General features: G+C 36.6%; 2 protein-coding genes and 2 pseudogenes across 2 annotated transcripts; all 4 read right to left on the bottom strand.

The window, feature by feature from the left end:
• Nucleotides 1–4008: 4008 nt before the first annotated feature.
• LOC118541483 (keratin-associated protein 19-4-like) lies at nucleotides 4009–4203 on the bottom strand. The gene has a single exon (XM_036101102.2). It carries the CDS (start codon nucleotides 4201–4203, stop codon nucleotides 4009–4011), a length of 195 nt encoding a protein of 64 aa, XP_035956995.1.
• A 3239-nt stretch (nucleotides 4204–7442) lies between these two features.
• LOC118541485 (NADH dehydrogenase [ubiquinone] iron-sulfur protein 4, mitochondrial pseudogene) lies at nucleotides 7443–8091 on the bottom strand (annotated as a pseudogene).
• An 8171-nt stretch (nucleotides 8092–16262) lies between these two features.
• On the bottom strand, nucleotides 16263–16454 carry LOC118541484 (keratin-associated protein 19-7-like; annotated as a pseudogene).
• Nucleotides 16455–21749: 5295 nt separating this feature from the next.
• Nucleotides 21750–21947, bottom strand: LOC118552228 (keratin-associated protein 19-5-like). Its single transcript, XM_036118557.2, has one exon. The coding sequence runs from the start codon at nucleotides 21945–21947 to the stop codon at nucleotides 21750–21752; it is 198 nt and encodes a 65-aa protein (XP_035974450.1).
• Between the last annotated feature and the right edge of the window lie 1630 nt (nucleotides 21948–23577).

The following is a 23577-nucleotide window of genomic DNA, read 5'->3' as shown; positions in this document are numbered from 1 at the left end:
TACTAAACTGCCCTTTCATATTAATAGAGCAGCTTTTATTGGTTAAAGTTTTTATATTGATTTTTATCATTAGATTGCCTATAACAAATTTGAAGTCAGTAATGAGATGTGATTATGATTATTATGTCTCTAAAACTATTTTCAATGGAGGTAATACATTTTACTTTTTGCATCCAGGTTTCAAGAAATTATTCTCCCTCTCGTTCTATCCTTTAACATTAATCCCGGATCCTAAATTATGTAATCTCTATTCCCTAGCACACAAGGGGTACACCTAACGCTGTCTTGCCTTCTTCAAAATTAGGACCTTTATTTTTAATCAGGATATTTTCCCCCTACTTACATTCAGAAGAATGTAACATCTTACTGATGTAAGAGATATAAACAAAATTTCTCCCAACAGAACTATTTAGTGACTGCAATTTAGAAATGTGTTTCATGTTGCCAGCTTCTAAGTGTCTAAGAATGTAACCAAGATAATCAACATAGCTTTTGCAATATGCTTCTAAAAGCCATGACATTCAGGAGAATCACGAATTATGTTTGGCCACAAATCAAATTTAATAGCATCTGGACAGTTCAGATCAAAAATAAAAAAGACCTTCAAATAAGGGCAACATTTTTTTTTTTCTAAAGATTTTATTTATTTATTTGACAGAGAGAGACACAGCGAGAGAGGGAACACAGCAGGGAGAGTGGGAGAAGCAGGCTCTCCGAGGAGCAAAGAGCCCGATGCGGAGCTCGATCCCAGGACCCTGGGATCATGACCTGAGCCGAAGGCAGACACTTAATGACTGAGCCACCCAGGCATAAGGGCAACATTTAAATCTAATATGCATGATATACAAGGTCATATTCAGTACGGTGTACTGTCCGTCCAGAGGTAATTATGTTGAACAATCACGTACTCTGTATTCCAAGTAATGGTTCTTTAAAAGGCCTATAATTTCCTATATATGTTTGTCAGGGCAAACTTTATATGTACTTACACCCCTTATAGAGCACATGTAAGTGTGCAAACTAGTTCGCATATTGTTACATTTTAGACAGTGGAAAATGAACAACCAAAGTTACAAATCACATAGAAGAATAGCTACAGTTATTATTATTAATCTACAGGGATCATTGCACTGTACTGTTTGGTTAAAGCAAAAACTAACTACCTGAAGAATTCTTCTATTTTATCACAGGGATTTAGAACACACTAAGCTTTATGTATGAACATACTAAGCTTTATGCATTACTAGCAAGATTAAATGAATGCAGAAGGGATCTTTTGGAGAACCTTTGAATTGACACCTTCCAGTTTATTAGCACTTGGGCAGGTAATCACCACTCTTGTTCTTATGTCATCCTCACAAAAATATGGAAGGCATATTCTGTGTAAGTCACCAGGTTCTATGAATTCTTCTCTTTCATTTTTTTCTCTTACTTTTCTTATGCAGTACAGGTAAAAAGGTAACAGTTCTTGCTGTGGCAAACTGTTCTTACAGTAATGTTTTTCCTTTCAATTACAGAAGGATAAAAAGAATTTCTCAAGACATAAGTCATATGGGTCCAAGTATGAATTTGAGTGGATTCAGACATGTCCAGTCACGTCAGACAAACTGGTGAAACAAGCTGTTCTGGTGACTTTATTTTTTTTTTTTTTTTTTTTTTTTAAAGATTTTATTTATTTATTTGAGAGAGAGAGAATGAGAGACAGAGAGCATGAGAGGGGTTAGGGTCAGAGGGAGAAGCAGACTCCCCGCCGAGCAGGGAGCCCGATGCGGGACTCGATCCAGGGACTCCAGGATCATGACCTGAGCCGAAGGCAGTCGCTTTACCAACTGAGCCACCCAGGCGCCCTGTTCTGGTGACTTTAAAAGTTAGCTAAGAAACCTTCTAAAAGAGAATTCAATCTGTGCTCACTGTTGATGTTCCAAGAGGCTTGTTCCAAAGGGTGAACTGATGGGATAAGCCTAAAAGAAAGTTCCTCATGGGAGATTGAGGAATTTTTTGGGAGAGAATAAATTCTGAAGAAAGAAAGAGCCAGGTTGTTTGACTCTGACTGAGCAATGGGGCCAGAGTTTCCAGCCATGGGAGATTCTTATCAATAAAGCATCTGGTATGTGCCTGAGGTTTGACCTTGTACCACTGTTCATTCATAAGAAGATCTATAGAATATTATGAGCCTTCTAAAAGAGTGTAAAAAGAAATCAGAAAAGAACACCCCATACACCTTTGTTTTCCATAGAACGCTGTACCATTGAGTTCCAGCGCACAATGGCAATGCTCGATGGACAAGCCTTATAAAGGACAATAGCCCTCAGTAGATGCCAACTATAGACGTATAGTTCCTGCTCAGGAAATGAATGATGCTTTCCAAACTCCTCCCCTGCTCAAAGACAAAGTTTATAAGAAAGCAAAGGCATGTCTGGCCAGACCAGTGGTACCAAGAAGACATTCAGCAAGGGAAGGGATGGATAGAAGGACCATAAGAGATATTCAGGGATTAAGGATTACACTTAATGTGATGAATCGCTACATTGTACACCTGAAACTAATATTACAAATCACAGTAACGAACTGAAATTTAAATAAAATAAAAAGTTTAAAAAAGAAGATCTTTAGGACAGTAAAAATATTCTGTATCATATTATAATGATAGATTCATGTCATTGTATATTTGTCCAAACCTATAGAATGTACTACACCAAGAAACGACCCTATTGTATGGGCTAGGTGATGATAATGTGTCAATGCAGATTTATCAGTTATAACCAATGTACCAGTCTGGTAGGGCATATTGATATTGGGGGATGTTGTGCTGGTATGGGAGCAGAGGGAATGTAGGAAATCTCAGTACTTTCCTCTTGATTATGCTGTGAAACTAAAACAAAGCCTTAAAAAGAAAGAAAATATTTAGCTAGTAGCAAAGTCACACAGAAACATGTACTTGAATGGAAATATGAGAATGACACACTCCTTAGTAGTTCCAGGAACACTTTTTTTTTTTTTAAGATTTTATTTATTTATTTGACAGAGAGAGAGAGAGAGAGCACAGCAGGGGGAGTGGGAGAGGGAGAAGCAGGCTTCCCGCTGAGCAGGGAGCCCGATGCAGGGCTTGATCCCAGGACCCCGAGACCATGACCTGAGCCGAAGGCAGATACTTAACTAACTGAGCCACCCAGGTGCCCTGTTCCAGGAACACTTAAGGGACATTTGAGAGGACTGATACATACATATATATATATGTTAATGGAGCAGACAGGGCAAGTCATTTTCATTAACTGTTAGTATTACTCCCTATGTGTTCTCAAGCTTGTATAATGTGCTGAACTAGAAACTGTTGCATCATACTCTATATATCAATAGCCACAGACCTTACTGCTTCATAAGCAAATTTTTTGTATTAGTTGCAAAAGAAGATGTTAAAATAATAAAAATTAAAACATCAAACAAAACCAGAGTATTTAGATTCTGAGAAATCATTTTATTGGACAAAAGCAAAATACAAATTTTCTTTAAGATCTAGAAAGATAACATTTTGGTAATGGTGGCAAGAGAAGTAAACCAAACTGAGGGGAGCAAACTAGGACAGTTTTACATATTGAATATTCATTTAAAATGGTGGGTTCTGGGGCCTCCTGGGTGGCTCAGTCGGTTAAGCATCTGCCTTCGGCTCAGGTCATGATCCTGGGGTCTTGAGAACGAGCCCTGTGTCAGGCTCCCTGCTCCTCCACGGGGAGCCTGCTTCTCCTTCTCCCTCTGCCTGCCGTACTCCCTGCTTGTGCTCTCTCTCTCTCTCTGTCAAATAAATAAATAAAATCTTAAAAAAAAAAAAAAAAAGATGATGGGTTCTGGAGGTAAAAAGCACCAAATATTTGTAGAAGCAGTTTAACCATTGATAAATAGCTATCAATAGGTCCTGGAGAATATAAGATAGATGTTTTGGGAATCAAAGCACAAAAATAGGACCAAATAAATTTGGAGGCTTTCACTTTGCAACCAATTTCAAAAATACTTTTAGTAGAAGGTAGAGAATCCATATCCTCCACAGCACAGTGGGCGGCAGCGGTCATATCTTCGGGCTCCCCAGCCCCAGCCCCAGCCCAGTGCGGGGAAGCTGCCGCATCCCCAGCCACTGCCACAGCCCAAGCCACTGAAGCCTCCACAGCCGTAGCCCAGGCCTCCGTAGTAGTTGCCGTAGTAGTAGCTCATGGTGTTAAGGGGGGTGAGTCGGTTTGCGGTTCAATGCCAGAGTCAGAGTGTGAATGTCACCATCTTTACAAGGACGTTTATATACTCTGATCAGAGAACATGACAAAATATGTGCCCTTCCTTTGGTGTCATTCCATGAATTATATTTGCCTGACACAAGTTATTAATCTGTGGTCCCCCGACCACAGGCATAAAGAATGTCTGAACCTGGGGCGCCTGGGTGGCTCAGTCGTTAAGCGTCTGCCTTCGGCTCAGGTCATGATCTCAGGGTCCTGGGATCGAGCCCCACATCGTGCTCCCTGCTCAGCCGGGAGCCTGCTTCTCCCTCTCCCACTCCCCCTGCTTCTGTTCCCTCTCTCGCTGTGACTCTCTCTGTCAAATAAATAAATAAAATCTTTAAAAAAAAAAAAAAAAAAGAATGTCTGAACCTGCTTGGCCACATAGGCTGTAGAGAAGAGCTTGCTGCTATAATCTTCTTAGAATGAATTGCTATTTCTTCAAAGTATTAACATACCAAAGCCTAAACAGAATACTTGATTGCCAGTCACTTGACATCAGTTACATTAAATATTGTTGAATTTCTAATTAAATATCTTCTCATCACTGGCATTTGAGAGTTACTGTAATTGGTTCTACAAAATAGCAAAAAATAATTAAGATCAAGTCTCAAGTTTATCAATTTCTTTAAAAGGCGCATGTATTTTGTATCATGAGAAGCAAATGATGCACCTCTTTTTAGAATATAAAAGAACACTTTATGTCAAGACAGATTTGGTTCACTTGCCATGTATACCAGAAAACAACCACAAAAGCTCACCTGATTTCTAGAGTTTTAAAATTTTGGCAATGTACAACTAATAGGTTTATTTTTGGCTTTAAATGCCAGCATACTTATTTGGTTTAAATGCATAGCGGAATTGAAATCACTAGTGGAAAGACTATCAAGTGATCAAAAATCCATCTTGTGGGAAGTCTTCCCACAGTACGTTTTTTTAAATATCCTGGGCCCTTTCTCCAGAATACGTTCTAGTCTCACTGCTACCACAAGTGCAGATTATATTTGCCCCCCCTACACTATGTCCCCCTCTTTCTCTGCCCTTCATCATTTATCCATGTATCTTAGATCTTCTTCAAATCTTACTCCAAACATCACCCAACTTCCTTCCTCCATGATTCATTGCTGCATCCAGGTATAAGTGTGAAGTGGGAAAAATGGTTTTGGCTCTAACTCTACATTCAAAAGAACACAGCATCCTTCTACCTAGATCTCCATAGTCAATATTATACACTTGCCCCTGTCTTCTCTTTGCTTAGTCTGTGCCCATTTTTTTGTCTGTAGGTAATTTCTAACTTGTCTTTCCTAAGATATCAACAAAACCTTTCTAGGATATTGACAATGTTGTTAAAACTCCTAAAATCATCTTAAATTTTAAAGGACCTTGTACAACCTGGAAGATGTAAGAAATTTTCTTCATGTGTAGCACACTTTTAAAAAAGGACAAGAGAGGTGCCTGGGTAGCTAAGTTCGTTGGGCTTCTGCCTTCAGCTCAGGTCATGATCTCAGGGTCCTGGGATTGAGCCCCATGTTGGAGGTGTGGGGGGGGGTCCCCACTCAGTAGGGAGTCTGCTTCTCCCTCTCCCTCTGCCTCTCCCACCCTCCACTTGTGCTCTCTCTCTCTCTCAAATAAGTAAATAAAAATTTAAAAATAATAATAAAAAATAAGAAAATAAAGAAGGACAAGAAATAAAGAAGCACTCTTTGGAAGCAGTTGGCCTGATATTCACAGAGTTCCTCACCTCAGCCCAGAGAGTTAATCAGTGATACCTAAAGCTCTATGCAAATGTGCCCATACCTTGACACTTGGGACTCAAGAAACTTGTTTTCTCTGACAATAACCATTTTGCTAAGCTTCTGTTGAGATTTATAAGTAATATGACATAGTTTTTGGATGGGTCTGTTCACTGACCTGACCTAGTATCTAAACGAAACCTAGCATTTAGTTGGCACTCAATATTTTTTGAAAGAGTTATATGACTTTCACTGATATTAAATCAAGGATCATGCATATCATAACCTAAGCAACCGATCTGCTGTTCTAGGAAATGTTTTATGGCTGACATGAATTCCAACAGGCTTTCTGGTTTCAGAGTGGCACTAACCCCAATATTAGCCTTTAATCTCCATGCTATTCTAACCCAAATGCATTCCATTTTTATTCCTCATTTCAGAAATCAGCCAGTTGATAGAATGAATATTTTCATTTTTAATGAATCACTTAGAAGTATGAATAAATTGCATAGCATTAGGGATTCCATAGTCTCCTTGTGTAGCTCTGTCAGAGCATGTAACTATGATTAAAGGCTTCTAATTATTTTTTTAACGTCTAAGACTATCTCTGCTTTATAGATGGAAACAATATGGGACACAAATGAAAAATTTCACTAACAAACGCTAAATGTGTTTTCAAAGAAGAAAACACATGACTTTGGTATTCATCACTTATAAATGTCCATCCACTGTAAAAAAAAAAAAAAAGAATTTGAAAAATATGAAACAAATGTTTTTCCCCATATGCATAAGTGAAAATTTTACATTGGAAATTTCTTTAGGGGTTATTATTTTTCTGCCCATTTAGTGGATCAAAGGCAGATGTGGATCATTATTATTACTTTTTTTTTAAGTTTTCACTCATGACCCAAGTTGCTATTGATGCTGATGGATGGAGGAGTGAAAAATGTTCTTACATTTTCCCTAGCAGTGAAGAAGTATTTTGTTATAAATTCCAAACATTTTCTCTCACCTTAGATGCAGATTCATATAATCTAAACAAAACAAAATTATGATAATATTGTTTATACTAAGAATGTCAATGGCAGAATAATTATATTGATTACTGCTTGTCAGGCCCAAAGCACCTATCCTTGGAGATACTAACCAAATGAAAGGATCAAACTCCACAGTGTGATCCTTCAATAGGGTAAGTGACTTGGCCCTATTTCCCTTGCTCAGCCCATACAACCCCTAGACAGCACGGACTGAAAGAAGAGGTCATCATGGGTCTTTGTTCATTTGTTTTGTTACCTAAAGTTGAATTTTAACATTGCTCATTATTTAATTATATCCAAAGGCAGATAACCTACAAATTGACAGGTGCAGTTCTCTATTTCAGAACAATAAAAATGTTAAAGAAACATAGCTCTTAATCTAAGTAAAGGGATCAATCTCCATAAAAATCAGCTTTTTTGTGTGGTTAAAGGTCAAATTTATTAGGGGATTAAGAGATGTATTATACATGGACTATAAATACTGCACAGCTGACTTTATTCACCATCAAGCACAGAGATATAGTCAGTGCCAACCTATTTTGTGGATACTCTTGTTCTTTTGTTCCAAGAAAAATTTGCACCATAAGACTTGGACTTGGGTTTTGGAACCTTCCTATCTTCAATGTCATAGCTCCACCCATTTTTTTCTGCAAAGGCAGCTGCATCTTCTTTAGTACTGAAGGTTAGAACCATGTTGGACAAGGGATCAGCCATTGATGCCCAACCCATCAAAGGATTTTCCCATCGCTTCCTGGTATCAAACTCCATCTTCCATTTCTTTGTGTTATTTACTCCAGACTGCATGTTATTGCGAGCAGGAACAAAGATCCTGACTTTTCTAGTTTTGATATGCTCTTCTGGAACACCAGTTAAAGTAGTGATACCCAATTTTTCAACAGCTGTTATGAGTTGCGTGTCCCAAGCTTGGTCCTGTGCCAGCCTCCATGTGGAAGTGCTTAACGACCTGATAGGAACCCTGGAAACAGAAATGGCAGCTACAGCCACTGCTCTTTTCCCCCACAACATTTGCCTCAGCGTCTCTGACATTGAGAGAGCTGCCATCTTGCTGCATCTAAGCTTTTCTTATAAGCATCACCAGAACTTTCAAAATGGTTTATGTGACAACATTCAAAGAGAAAATAAAGAGAGAAGCAGCATAGTATAATCGAATACTCTAGTCTTAAAATGGCTTATTCTGAGGTTCCCTGCCTGCAAGACTATGGGACAACATTACAGAGTTTATTGTCCCTTTCAGATCTTTAATTCTGTGATTTCGTTTTGTCCTTTTTTTATTACATTGGCCCAGCTTATACCAAGTATCAATAGGTTCATACCATTACCTGAAGATGCCATTCAGTTTTAGGAAAAATTTAGAAATTCTGATATTTTACCTATTTTATTCCTTATCTCTTATATGGTAGTCCCCTCTTATTCACAGGGGATGTGTCCCAAGATTCTCAGTGGATGCCTGAAACCACAGATAGTACCGAACTCTATATATGCCATGTTTGTTCCTATACATACATCCCTGTGATAAAGTTTAACTTATAAATTAGGCACAGAAAAGATTAACAATAATAACTAATAATTAAGTAGAACAACTGTAATAATATACTGTAATAAAAGTGATGTGAATGTGTTCTCTCTGTCAAAATACCTTTATTGTACTCATCCTTCTTCTTGAGATGATAAAATGTTTACAAAATGAGATGACATGAGGTGAGTGACATAGGCATTGTGAGGTAGCGTGAAGCTGCTTTTGATCTTCTGACAACATTCCTGAAGGAGGATCATTTCCTTCTCACCTATGGCTGACCTTAGGCAACTGAAACCACAGAAAATAAAACCACTGATAAGGGGGGACTACTGTCCCATCGATAAAATAGTCATTTTTGAAGGGATGAATGGGGTCTAATTTTTTTTTAATTATTGAATGGTATTTTTGGTTAGTTGAAACCACACAACATTTTGGTTCACAATGATATTTCTATTTGTATATTATTCTTACTGGATTATAGATACTTCAGCGTGATGATGATGATGATGATGATGATGAACAGTGTCCCCATAAGAAGACAAATGAGATGAGGGAGATGAATGACCCCAGTTCACATTTGATTTTCCAGGTTATCAATAACTTTTATGTCTGTCTTATTTTATGTGCATAACAAATAGATGAAAGCAGACTATGAATAATGGAAGATAATATATATTTCAAAGATTCACAGAAAAACAGAGCTTATTTTCTATGAAAATTTAGCAATATGGATTATGAGATTTGTGGAAAGTTTGCTCTGATTATAGTTGTAAGGATGTGGTTGCCTAGCGACTACAAATATGTAGATGTAACACCACCTGTTTTTATAAGATAAAATAAAGGGAGACAATAGAGGTGGAAGATTAGTTGCAAATTTTGAGCTCCATTAAGAAATAGAAATAGATAAATATGAAATATGTAAAACAACTATATTTTTTAAAACGTAGGAAGATTTAAAACTCCATAGTTGATTTTTTGCTGCCAAATTCAATTCTGAAAGTTATATAACTAAAATAAAGAAGAAGAGTAACATTCTATTGTTTCAAATTACTAATTCTCAAACCGGAGTTCTTTTTTATGCATTAATATGTACACACACATATGTAATTGTGTGTTCTGTATTTCTAATTGTAATTAGTAACACATATAAGTATGTGCATATAACTGAGTTAAACAAACCCCCCCGCAGAACTGTATTTTCTTTTTCAAGTTAGGTCATTTATTGGTATTCAACATAAATCATCTGTTAGTGCCCAAACTCAGGATGCCAGAGGACATAATGCAGATACCTTAAAATAATAAATTCTCTTAAATTCTTAGATTTCTCTTGGCAAATAAGCCTAGGGTAATCCCACTGCATTGACTGAAGAATGTTGTGGCAAATCCACTCATGGTAACAGATTTTGGGTTAGTATAGCAGTAGTTTAGTAGATGCTAGAGAATCCATATCCTCCATAGCATGATGGGCGGTGGCAACTATATCTGTGGCTTCCCTAGCCCCAGCCCGGTCTGTGAAAATTGCCACATCTCCAGCCATGGCCACAGCCCAGACCACAGAAGCCCCCACAACGAAAGCCAAGGCTTCCATAGTAGCTGCCATAGTAAATCATGGTGTCAGGGAAGGTGAGTTGGTTTGCTGTTCAAAGCAAAATCCTGAGTGTGAATGTCATACAGCTATGCTTATATCCCCTGAGTGAAAAGTGCGATAAAACATGGGGCCATTCCTTTGTATCATTCTAAATTATTCATTCACTTGAGGCAACTCATTAATCTGTTTGTTGACACAAGGAGAGGTGCACACTCATTAAAATTTCTGAGCTTGCTTAGCTGCCTCGTTAGAACACCCTTGAACTCATTACATTCTTTCTGTTTTAATGAGAAAAGAAATCTGTCTTCAAAGTCACAAAATAAAAATTCCCTACCTAGAATTCTTCATCACTAAACATATTGCATCATTCATATTCGATGGTGTTTTCTCATTAAGTATTTTCTCATTTCCCATTTTCATATCATTCTCCGGGTATTTGTATCTTACTTCCATCTAGATTAGAATATACTGATCACGTTTAAAATTCTTAAATCTATCAAATTCTCCAAATGTCAAATTTATTTCTCAAGTTGAATACACACACAAATGCACACACACACACAAAAGAAAATTATTTTGACTTTATACATCAGCTTGTAAAGCATCCTTTTGTTTAATCAACATAGTAAAATTTATTTCAGAAACTGAGAGACCAAACTCACTGCTATAATCAATCTGTAAGCTGTTCAAAAATATTCTCTTTACACATTACTCATTTTTCCAGACCAGGCCATCGCCAAAGTATTAGCTAAAAATGCAGATGACCTTGGCTCTATGATTTACAGTTATTTTTTTTTCTTCTTTACTTTTCTTCATAATCCATATGTCATATCTCTTATCAAACCTCTCTTTAAATCTCATTCTACATTCATCCCCAATACATACTTGCACCAGCTAGGTCTTTTGTTCTTATCCATTTTTTCCACTCAGTATTTCATCCCTCTATTCATATCCCTAATTTCATCATAGTATCTTTGTTCTTATATTTTCTTTACCAATTCTGTGTGTCCCAGCCCTTTATTTTCTCTCAGGCAATCAGCAAACATTTTTTTTTTGTATGCTATTACTTATTTATTAAGGCTTTAGTTTATTTTAATATGTACTCTTAAAATCATGTAATATTTTTAACAGGGTCTCTTAAAATCCTGATGCCTTGAAAATCTCCAAGAATGAATGTGCAGTCATGAAATGACTGAGTCAGGAAACAAGGAAGGTAGAGAGCCAGTGCTCACTGGCTGCTCAGCTCACTCTATGAAGACAGTAAACCAAACCCAAAGTTTAAGCCCCACTGGAGTGTGATCATATCTTGGACTTGGATCTTTAACAGCATGTTTACTTTACATGACCTTAGACATGTTACAGAAGTTTTGTTTTGTTATTGTTGTGTTGTATTGTTTTGTTTTGTTTTGAAATGTGTAACATTTTATTTATTGAAATATAATTGACATACAATATTATACAAATTTCAGGTGTACAACATAATGATTCGATATTTGTATATATTGTGAAATGATCACCACCGTAAGTCTAAATAACATCCATCACCATAGACAGTTACAATTTTTTCTTGTGTTGAGAACCTTTAAGATCTACTCTCTTATGGGGTGCCTGAGTGGCTCAGTCAGTTAAGCGGCTGCCTTCGGCTCAGGTCATGATCCCAGGGTCCTGGGATCAAGCCCCACATCGGGCTCCATGCTCAGCGGGAAGCTTGCTTCTCCTTCTCCCACTCCCCCTACTTGTGTTCCCTCTCTCTCTGTCAAATAAATAAATAAAAGTTAAAGAAAAAATATCTACTCTCTTAGAGATTTTCAAATATGCAATACTGAACTGATGAATTGTTGAACATTATATCAAAAACCAATGATGTACTATATGTTGGCTAATTGAATTTAAATAAAAAAATAGATGATAGGTATTGAGAAGTGCACTTGTGGTGAAGACTGACTGATACATGGAAGTATTCAATCACTACATTATACACCTGAAACTAATATTACACTGTATGTTAACTAAACTGAATTCAAATAAAAACTTTTTAAAAATGCAATACAGTAGTATTAGCTATAGTCACCATGCTGTGTATTACATCTTTATGACTTATTTATTTTTTAACTGGATTATACCTTTTGACCCCCTTCACCCATTTTTCCTACTCCATCCCCAACCCCTGCTTCTAGCAACCACCAATCTGTTTTCTGTATCTATGAGCTCAGTTTTTGGTTTTTGTTTTTTTAGATTCCACATATATGTGAGATCATACGGTATATGTCTTTCTCTGACTTACTTCACTTTAGCATACGTCCTCAAGGTCCATCCATGTTCTTGTAAATGGCAAGATTCCCTTCTTTTTTATGGATGAATAATATTCCATTCTATGTGAGCATGCATGTGTGTGTGTATTATTCTTTCTTTATCCATTTGTCCATTGATGGACACAGGTTGCTTACATATGTTGACTACTGTAAATAATGCTGCAGTGGACATGGGGTGCATATAACTTCCTGACTTAGTGTTTTTGTAACATTTTTAAAATATCTTATTTATTTATTTGAGAGAAAGAGAGAGCAAATGAGAGAGAGCATGAGCAGAGGGAGGGGCGGAGGAAGAGGGAGAAGCATACTCCCCACTGAGTAGGGAGCCCAAAGCGGGGATCATCCCAGAACCCTGGGATCATGACTTGGGCCAAAGGCAGACACTTAACTGTGCCACCCAGGCAGCCCAATAACATTTTTGATAATTCATTCTCCCAACTGGATTTGTTCATTGTTCTTACAAACAAAAATATTTGTTGAATTAATGAAAGAATGAATTCTACCTGCCATAACTTATAGTAATTCTCAAAGATAGAATATGGATTAAAATGGCTTTCAAGTTTTAAAGGAATATTTAACCCAGTATTTGCCTTGGCTGTTAAATCCTTTTTCCTTTTAATCAAAATTTATTCCATTTCTACTTTTCATTGTGAAAAAAACTTGGAAAAATTTTTAATTCTCAAGGAGTCATTTTGAAGCCAATCACAAATAAATCTAACAAGTTTAAGAATCCCATGAATGGTTGAGTAAATCTGCTAGATTGTTTGACTGTGATGACTAATTTATGTTCATATTTCTGATGCAAATAACTATGTCCATATGAGATAAAAATCAATATATTTTGCAAATTTTTTAAAAAGTTTAATAGTGAAATGTACCCTTATTTATGTATTTTCAAAGAAAAGTGGTATATGATTAAAAACAAATAATACATTATATGTTAAAAAAAAAAGAAGATAGTAGGAAGGGAAAAATGAAGGGGAAGAATCGGAGAGGGAGATGAACCATGAGAGACTATGGACTCTCAGAAACAAACTGAGGGTTCTAGAGGGGAGGGGGGTGGGAGGATGGGTTAGCCTGGTGATGGGTATTAAAGAGGGCACATACTGAATGGAGCACTGGGTGTTACACACAAACAATGAATCATGGAACACTACAACAAAAACTAATGATGTAATGTATGGTGATTAACATAACATAATAAAATAAAATAAAATAAAATAATTGTGAATACTGTGAAATATATGAACTAAATATTTTTTATTGTTTTTCTTTTCCCTGAGTTAAAAAATAGAAAAATGGTAATATCCTTTGGATATGAATTATCTTTGAAAACTGGGAAATACATATGTCTTGAGAGTTTTTGTCTGTTTTTCTCTTAATTCAGTGGCCTCAAAGACTTAGACAATTCTTTGTCATTCTCTTTTCAGGAACTTTCTGCAACGAGACAATGACTTGATGTGAAACTCAGATCCTGTATTGTTGTACAAAATGTTGAAAATATATTCTTCCACTGGTCAAATTATAGCTTTTATTTGGAAGTTAAGGGCACTTCTGTTATAAATTCAAAATATTTTTCCTTCACCTGTGTCATAGACAGTGTTTCTCAATCTAATGACATGGATGGCTGTGTTTTTGCTTTGTTTTTGTTTTTGTTTTGTTTTGTTTTTTGCCCTGTGGGGCATGTTTATAGACTGTGGAACTATTACCTGATCAAGTGTGAAACAATGGAGCTATACAACTGTATCTCATTTGCTATGTACACTGAGAGTCTACAACACCCAGATTGGATTGACTAAAAGGCTGGGTGATAACTGATGGCCAAGCAAACTTATTTTTAGGTAGACTGAATAAGTCTGTGCCTTTGAAGAAAGGCTTTTGATAGATAGAGATAGAGATAGAGATAGAGATAGAGATAGAGATGAGATGATAGAGTTGATAGAGATAGAGATGATAGAGATAAAGATGATAGAGATGATAGAGATAAAGATGATAGAGAGATGTGTATAGATATAGGTGAAACCTGGATAAAAGTAACATTGAAAGTAAGTTTTTAATTCTCTATGTCATAACAACAAAATGTTATAGAAATGGTTTTTCTACTTAAGAAATGTAATCTTTCACATCCTCATAAATAGACCCATGTTCATGGAAGCTTCCATGAAGGGAGAATATACAGAGCAAAGGAGGTTACACTGTCGCACCTAGTTTCAGAAGACGTTGGCCTTGATCCTGATTCTGTTACTAGTGCTTACATAACTCTACAAAAGCCAATTACTTTTCTGAGGGGTGTGTGTGTGTGTGTGTGTGTGTGTGTGTGTGTCCGTGTATTTTTTTACCTGCAAGATAAGATGCATGGCCCTGCTGCCATTTAATGTCTGGTTTTGGCAAGTTTATGACAGTACTATTTAATTGAATCAAACATACTTTACCTATTTTGACACGTTTAAATAAAATATCTTGATTTTATATTGTTACCTGAATATATCATTTGATTTTAGGAAAAAACATTGATATTTCCTTATATCTTTTTTCTTATTTCATCAAGAAAATGTCCCCTCCTGCCGTTTTTATCAGGGAAAATTCAGATCTATAAGAAGGCTCTGTTGGTTCAGCTGTGTTTAGCATCAGTTTATGCTAAAAATTAAATTAGTTTGAAATTATGTCTGGTTGTTTCTTTCCCTTATTGGGCTGAAAAAGTTCTTCAATATAAGAATGGTGGTAAAGAAGAATGCCATGTCTAGTCATGAAAATGCAATAGAATATAAGAGAGCTGACTAAAAAATTTTATTTAAAATGCTTTGAGTAAAATGACCTCACAGGAAAAAATTTACCCCAATTCATTACTGACTTAAAGGTCAGCTGCTTGATACAAATGTCAAATGAAATAATGTGCAGAAGAGTATGATACACAGGATGAAATTATTCAAATTCAAAAATTCTTGGAAAGGTGGTTTACTTTATAATTAGACTAGTGATAAGGTTTGATCTATTATCATTTGATTGTGCTTAAAATAAAAAAAGCCAAATAAATTTTGAATAAATGAAAAGATTTATTATGCATTGTACTGAATTAAAACATGTGATTCAATTTATATGAAACACATATATTTGATAAATAAATACATAGATATATTAAAGTGCCATTGCTTTTTTTTGACTTAAATCTAAACATTATCTAAATAAAAGCAAGAAATTGAAAAATATTAAATTACTAACCAATTGAAACTTTTTTTTCATTTCAGTCTAGAATTATTAGTTTTTACAGCTAGTTGTATGCATATTTGTGAGGTATATGAAGAAAAATAATTCTAAGCCAGAGAGGTTGCTTCCCTCATTGACAATTGAGTAGAATTGTCCCTTCCGTCAATCCCATCTGGGTCTTGTAGAGTCTCAATGTACAGAGCAGGTAAAATAACTATTCTGTGGCTCTATCAGTTCACCCTTAATCAGGTAATAGTTCCAAAATCTGTGGATGTGTCCTATAGGGCCAAAAATAAAAAGAGGATATCACTTCCACATAACTGAGTTCCATGAACAAAACAAAAACCATATTTTGTTTTCAAAGTTAACATTTTACTAGAAGGGGAACAGATAATCTAAACAGGTATAAAAGCAAAAGAAGAGGATTCTAGAGTTATGATGAAGATGTAGGAATATATTGAAAAATCCAAAATTCTGAGACGTTAAATAGTTTTGTGGAAATAAACCCAGCATGATACTGAATGTTCAGACACTGAACTCAGTTTTGGGAAGTCCCTTATAATTTTAGATGCTGGGTTACTGGCACAGTAGTTCAGTAGAAGCCAGAGAACCCATATCCACCATAGCACAGAGGGCGGCAGCAGCCATATGTGTGGCCCCTCCAGCCACAGCCATGGCCCAGTCTGGGGAAGCTGTCCCATCCCCAGCCATATCCACAGTCCAGGCCACCAAATCCTCCACAGCCATAGCCTGGGCCTCCATACTAGTTCCTGTAGTAGCTCATGGTGTCAGGGTGGTGAGTTGTTTTTCTGTTCAAAGCAAGATTTTTTTTTTTTTTTTTAAAGATTTTATTTATTTATTTGACAGAGAGAGACACAGCGAGAGAGGGAACACAAGCAGGGGGAGTGGGAGAGGGAGAAGCAGACTTCCCGCGGAGCAGGGAGCCCGATGCGGGGCTCGATCCCAGGACCCTGGGACCACGACCTGAGCCGAAGGCAGACGCTTAACGACTGAGCCACCCAGGCGCCCCTGTTCAAAGCAAGTTTTTGAGTATCAATGGCAACATGTGTAGAGTGATGCTTATATTCCCTGAGCAGATCATGTGGTAAAATACATACCACCTATTTTTGTGTCATTCTACGTGTTACCCCTGTCTGACACGATCCTGACATATGAAGAGGCCCTCAAGCTCATTAAAGTGTTTGAGCTTGCATTGTTGCCTAGTCATGGTGTCCCTTAAATATATTGCATTCTTTTTATGAGAAAGAATTGCTGTATTTTCAAAGTCTGGACATCCCAGACAAAATAAAATTCCTCACAGCCAAGCATATTACATAACACATTTGCTAGTGTTATGTTTTAAAATTAAATATTGCATCATCTCTGACTTACCTTGACTTGTTATTTTTCACTTAAGATTAAATGAAAGAAATTGGTTAAATTCAAGGTGCTAAAATCTACTATATCCATTCAAAGGCATCTAATACTTCATAGTAGTCTTTTTGCAAAGCTAAAGAAACATTTGAAAGTCTGGGGGCGTCAGCTCACCTGCTGTGAACACCAGTATAGAACTTCAGGAAAAAATAATGTTGAAATAGAGCTATCTTTTTTCTGTTATTTTATAACATTGGCCATCATAAAAATATTCTCTTTTCTGATTTTGCCTACTAGTTTGGAAAATGAACATTTGGATTAACAACGTGAAGTAATATTGTTCAAATATTAAAGGCAAATCAGAGTAATCAAAAATCTATTTCATAAGCAACATTAAAAATTGTTCAAAATTCCTTTTTTCACATCCCGACTCCCTTTCTGGCATATCATCTATCCAAAAATAAATTACATCTGTCTCCTGCCATATAGACACTTGTTCCTCCCTTTCCTCTAATCCAATCAGTTTTCAAATATCACTTTGTCTTAGTTCCTCTCAATCCCCACTAGGGTCTGGGAAATAGGTGAAATAATGAAATAGATACAATATATACAATTTATCTTTGGCTTCCCTCCATTTTTTATCCAATTCATACTTAAATTCTTCCATTTATATCTTCACTCTTACCGTAATATTTTTTGCCTTTGTATTCTCTTTGCCTATTGTTTTTTTATCTTATTTTATTTAAGTTCAATTAATTAACATATAGTATAACATTAGTTTCAGATGTAGAGTTCAGTTATTCATCAATTCCATATAACATCCAGTGCTCATTACATCTCTTTGCCTATTGTGTGTGTGGTTTTATTTTTTTTTCTGTTTCAGAAAATAGCTAATAGCTTAGTGTCTGCTAAGATATGAGATGCTTATTAAGATCTTAGATGCTGAGAAAAAAAAATGCCTAATACCCTATGAAGTTCAGTAAGAGGCTGTTAACATTGGAAATGTCTTCAGAATCTCCAAAAATGTAAATATAATGTAAAAAGACAGGGTAGAGAAAGACAAATTGAAGACAAAAAAGTCCTGCAACTTACTCCAAGAAGTTAATCACCTATCCCCAAGGCTGACCTAAATCCTCGTTGAGCCCCATCAGATATGCTCTTAACTTGAGCAGAACATCTAAATTCTTTTTAAACTTTCATGGCTTCAAATATACTGTCCAGATTTTTTGAGCTTTAAGCAATTATCAAATGATGTTTTTTCCCAGCTGGACTTGTTGACTGCTGAACACCTACTAGCATGCTGCAGAAAATCAATAAGGAAGAGCTGAATGGGTGAATGCGCTCTAAGGTTCTTAAAGGTAAAGATCACGTCTTCCGTAGAATGGATATCTCTATAAATGCATCTGAGGATCTAAAGGACGAATTGGCTCAAATAGTTTTCCTACTTTAGAGAAACATAAAGCCATCATTTCATTTGATTTTGTTGTTGTTGTTTAAAGCATATTATAAAATACCCAAGTCCTAAGTGTACAAGTTAGTGATATTTTGCTTTTATTCACAGACCACCTATATCGATCACACCCAAGCTCTCCAGATTTTCTCTTGACCCTACCAGTTAGTATTACTCCCTAGAATTTTGCCTGATCTGGACATCACATGAATGGCATCAGATGGTATACCAGCAGCTTTTCTCTCCTGAATGATTTTGTACATCACTGTCTCTGTGAGACACATCGTTGTTGTTGCATGTAACATTAGTTTTGTTGTTTTCATTACTGCAAAGTAGCCCATTTCATTACTGCAAAGTAGCCCATTTTTCCAAAGTAGCCCTAAAACACAATTTATTTATTATTTTGCTCTGGTAAATCTGTATTTGTGTAGTTTCCTTTCTTTCTTCCTTTATTCCTTCCTCCTTTCCTTCCCTCCCTTCACTCCCTTCTTCCTCCCTTCCTTCCTTCCCTCCTCCCTCTCTCCTCCCTTCCCTCCTTCCTCCCTCCCCTCCTTCCTCCCTTCCTTCCTTCCCTCCTTCCTCCCTTCCTTCCTTCCCACCTTTCTCCCTTCCTTCCTTGCTTCCTTCCTTCCTTCCTTCTTGCCTTCCTTCCTCCCTCCCCTCCTTCCTTCCTTCCTCCCTTCCCTCCTTCCTTCTTGCCTTCCTTCCTTCTTGCCTTCCTTCCTCCCTCCCCTCCTTCTTGCCTTCCTTCCTTCCTTCTTGCCTTCCTTCCTCCCTCCCCTCCTTCTTGCCTTCCTTCCTTCCTTCTTGCCTTCCTTCCTTCCTTCTTGCCTTCCTTCCTCCCTCCCCTCCTTCCTTCCTCCCTCCCCTCCTTCCTTCCTCCCTCCCCTCCTTCCTTCCTTCCTCCCTTCCCTCCTTCCTTCCTTCCTTCCTTCCTAATATGAATAAAGCTGCTATGTAGCTTTTACTAGAGATTCTTTTTTTAGACCTAGGCATTCTTTTACTTTGGGTATACATAGGAGACACATTGCTAATTTATACTATATATATTTAGCTTCAGTAGATTCTACTAAATAATTTTCCAATACAGTTGCTAAATTTACAATACCACCAGCAGTCTATGAGAGTTCTAGTTGTTCCACATCCTTACCCACATTGGCCATTTCAGCATCTTAATCTGATCATCTTTAGGGTACATAGTGATATCTGAATATTGTTTTAATTTGGTTTTCCTGATCAATGATGACGTTGGGAATTTTACATATGCTTATAAGCCACTTAATATCCTCTCTTTTAAAATGCCTATTCAAGTAGTTTGTCCATTTTTAAGTGGGCTTGTTTAATATTAATCAATTAATCAATATTTTATAATTGATTAACAGGAACTCTTTAGATTTTGGGGTATTAGCATTTTGTCAGATTTATGTATTAAAATTATTTTCACCTAGTATGTGGCTTGGTATTTTTCCACTTTAAATTCTGTCTGTATATGAACATAATGTTGTAATATAACAACAACTAATTTATTCCTCTTTTTCTTTTATGTTTAATGTCTTTTGTTCTAATTAAACTTTTGACTACCTCATACAATGTTATTTAATTCTTTTTGTCTCTTTTCTTCAGAACTTTTTTCATTTTCGTTGATCATTCTAAAAATAAAAAGCAGTCAATAATTTGAATATTTCATTCTCATTCAGTCAAGCTGAAGCCATAAAATTACAAATAAGTCAAACAGGTTTCATTCATTATGTCACACTCTGCCTATTTGACTACCAGATATGCATCAGTTTTGGGGTTGGTGAACTTGCTGTGATGTGTTCTCCCTAACATAAGTAATAGCTTTTCCCTGGAAATAAAGATATGCTGGAGCATTTCTCCAAATCCAGCAGAGATCCATAAAAACAGTCATTTCAAATTCTAATAATATAATATTATACTAGAAACATCAAATATCTGCTCCAAGTGGTGGTATTGATTATTCTTCTTTATAGCTACAGAAGGCCTTTCTCCAAATTCTGGAGAAATACTATTAACCATTAAGAAAATAGAATAGCGAACCATGAGAGACTATGGACTTTGAGAAACAAACTGAGGGTTCTAGAGGGGACGGGGGGTGGGGGGATGGGTTAGCCTGGTGATGGTTATTAAGGAGGGCACGTACTGCATGGAGCACTGGGTGTTGTACGCAAACAATGAATCATGGAACACTACCTCAAAAACTAATGATGTAATGTATGGTGACTAACATAACATAATAAAATTTTTAAAAATGGATAAAAAAATACAAAGAAAAAAAAGAAAATAGAATAGCTATTGTTGTATTCTGTCAAGCTAAATAGTATAGTCATCCAGGGAAGTCATCAAGCTATTACTTTCTCTGATCTAGCCAGTGTAAAGCTAATATACTATGAGTAGTTTGACTAAAAGTGACTATCTGGCTAAACAAATCTATTTTTATATTTAGTAAACAAGTCTGAGTCTTTCAAATCCATCTTAAATATTTTAAATAACATTTGAACTTAGCATTGCTTGCTAGTTATTTTTTTCAGATCCAGCTAAACTAGAAATTAATAGCTTCGAGATTCTGAATCAAAACTAATGCCACTAAACAAAATTAGGTGGTTATGTGGAAAGCAGATTAATCCTCATAAACTCTGTGTTTATATTATTATGATAATTGCAGGGACATGTAACCAGAACTTCAGGACTGTTTCTTTTTTTTTTTTTTTTTTAAGATTTTATTTATTTGCGAGAGAGAGAATGAGAGACAGAGAGCATGAGAGGGAGGAGGATCAGAGGGAGAAGCAGACTCCCCGCTGAGCAGGGAGCCCGATGCGGGACTCGATCCCGGGACTCCAGGATCATGACCTGAGCCGAAGGCAGTCGCTTAACCAACTGAGCCACCCAGGCGCCCCAGGACTGTTTCTTTGAAAGGACACAAGAAGGGAAATGCACTGTGAAAGAGAAAGTCAGAATTCAGTTAAATAAATAAATAATATAAGCCATATGTTCCATTTTAAATTAGTATAATTTATTGCAAAGGGAACTGAGAAATTCCACAGTTATGAAAGTGCCTATAGGGGATACCAGGAGACATGAAGCAGGCAAATAGAAAATAATAAATATTCCTAGAATCTAAGATGCTAAATACTTTTCATCTTGGCTTGGTCCCGGCTGATATTGCTTGGTTCAAGTTTTGGTTAATTTGAGTTAATCACCTGATGGCCTCAGATGTTGGACTTCCGGGGCAGGATTTCAGTAGAAGTTAGAGAATCCATATCCTCCATAGCACAGTGGGCGGAAGCAGCCGTATCCATAGCCTCCCCAGCCCCAGCCCAGTTGGGGGTAGCTGCCACATCCCCAGCCACTGCCACAGCCCAGTTGGGGGGAGCTGCCAAATTCCCACCCACTGCCACAGCCCAGGCCGCCATAGTAGTTGCCGTAGTAGCTCATGGTGTCAAGAGTGTTGAGTTTGGTTTGCTGTATTCAAGGAAAGATCTTGAGTGTGAATGTCAGCATGTGTAAAGGGATGCTTATATACCTTGGTTAGAGCATGTAATAAATCACGTGTATACCCTCCTTTTGTGTCATTTCTTAATTACCTACTTGACACAACTCACTCACTCATTGTCCCCTGACACAGGGAGAGGCCCTCACACTCATTAAAATGTTTGAGATTGCTTTGGTGCCTAGTTAGGGTGGCCTCTAAAAGTTATTGCTTTGCTTTGTAAGAAGGAATGCAGTATCTTCAAAGGCTGAACATATCAGACCCCAGACAGAATTCTTCATAGCTAGGCATGCCGATCATATCTGATGGTGTTGTGTTTCTTAATGAAATATTTCTTCATCTTTTTTTTTTTTTTTAGATTGCTGTGCTTCATTTACAAATTAAATCAAAGAAATGGGTCAAAATCAAAGCTCTATCATCTATCATATCCTTTTAAAGCATCTTATTCCTCAGTCTAAAAAGTGAGTTATTTACCTCTTTCAGGGATAAGGAAATGGATACATTTGAGAGCCAAGAAGAATTCAGAAGGAATTCTAGAAAATAAATGAATAGATAAAGGATCTGTGTTTTCTTTGATTTTAGAACATTGGCCACATAACCGACATACCTTTTACTTTTCACATTACTTTCAAAAATAAAAACCATTTTTGCTTGTTATAATTGATGAACCAATATTGGTATATAATTATTAACTAAAATCCATGGTTTACATTTCATTCTTTGTGTTGTACAGTTCCATGGGCTTTGACAATCATGGGATAAAATTGTTCACAAACTGAAGGCAAGTCACAGCAACCAAAAATTTATTTCAGAGTATCATTAAAAGCTGACTAAAAGTTATCCTCCCAAATCCTAACTCTCCTCTCTGGTATAAAATCTATCCAAGTTACTTCTCAAAATGCAGATTATGGGGCACCTGGGTGGCTCAGTTAGTTAAGCGTCTGCCTTCGGCTCAGGTCATGATCCCAGGGTCCTGGGATCGAGCCCAACATGGGGTCCCTGCTTGGTGGGGAGCAAGCTTCTCCCTCTCCCTCTGCCGCTCCCCCTGCTTGTGCTTGCTCTATCTCTCTCTCTCTGTCAAATAAATAAATATATTTTTTTAATGCAGAATATATCTCCTCTTTATTTTTACATTCACTCTTTCCTCTCATTTCATCACCCATATATCTAACATCATATTCAATCTCTCTTTTTAAATTAATAGACCATTTTTAGTACACTTTTAAGTTTACAGAAAAATTGAGCAAAAAATACAGAGTTTCTATACCCTCCACACACACACACACATGCACTTCCCCTTATTATTAAACATTTGAGTTAGTATGGTATATTAGTTACAATTAATGAACCAATATTTATATGTTATTATTAGTTAAAGTTTATAGTTTAGGGTTCTTATTCTATGGGTTTTAACAAATGCATAATTTCATGTACCACCATTAAACCCCCCCAAAATCCTCTGTGCTCCACCCACTCTTCCCTCCCCCCAAACTCTTGCAACCACTAATCTTGCTGTCTTCATAGTTTCACCTTTGCCAGAATGTCATAGTTGGAATTACACAGTATGTAGCTTTT

The sequence above is a fragment of the Halichoerus grypus genome, chromosome 1 (assembly GCF_964656455.1).
Source record: "Halichoerus grypus chromosome 1, mHalGry1.hap1.1, whole genome shotgun sequence".
NCBI classification, from domain to species: Eukaryota; Metazoa; Chordata; class Mammalia; order Carnivora; family Phocidae; genus Halichoerus; species Halichoerus grypus.
Note: the sequence above shows the minus strand (reverse complement) of the source record. Positions and strands in the feature narration are given on the sequence as shown.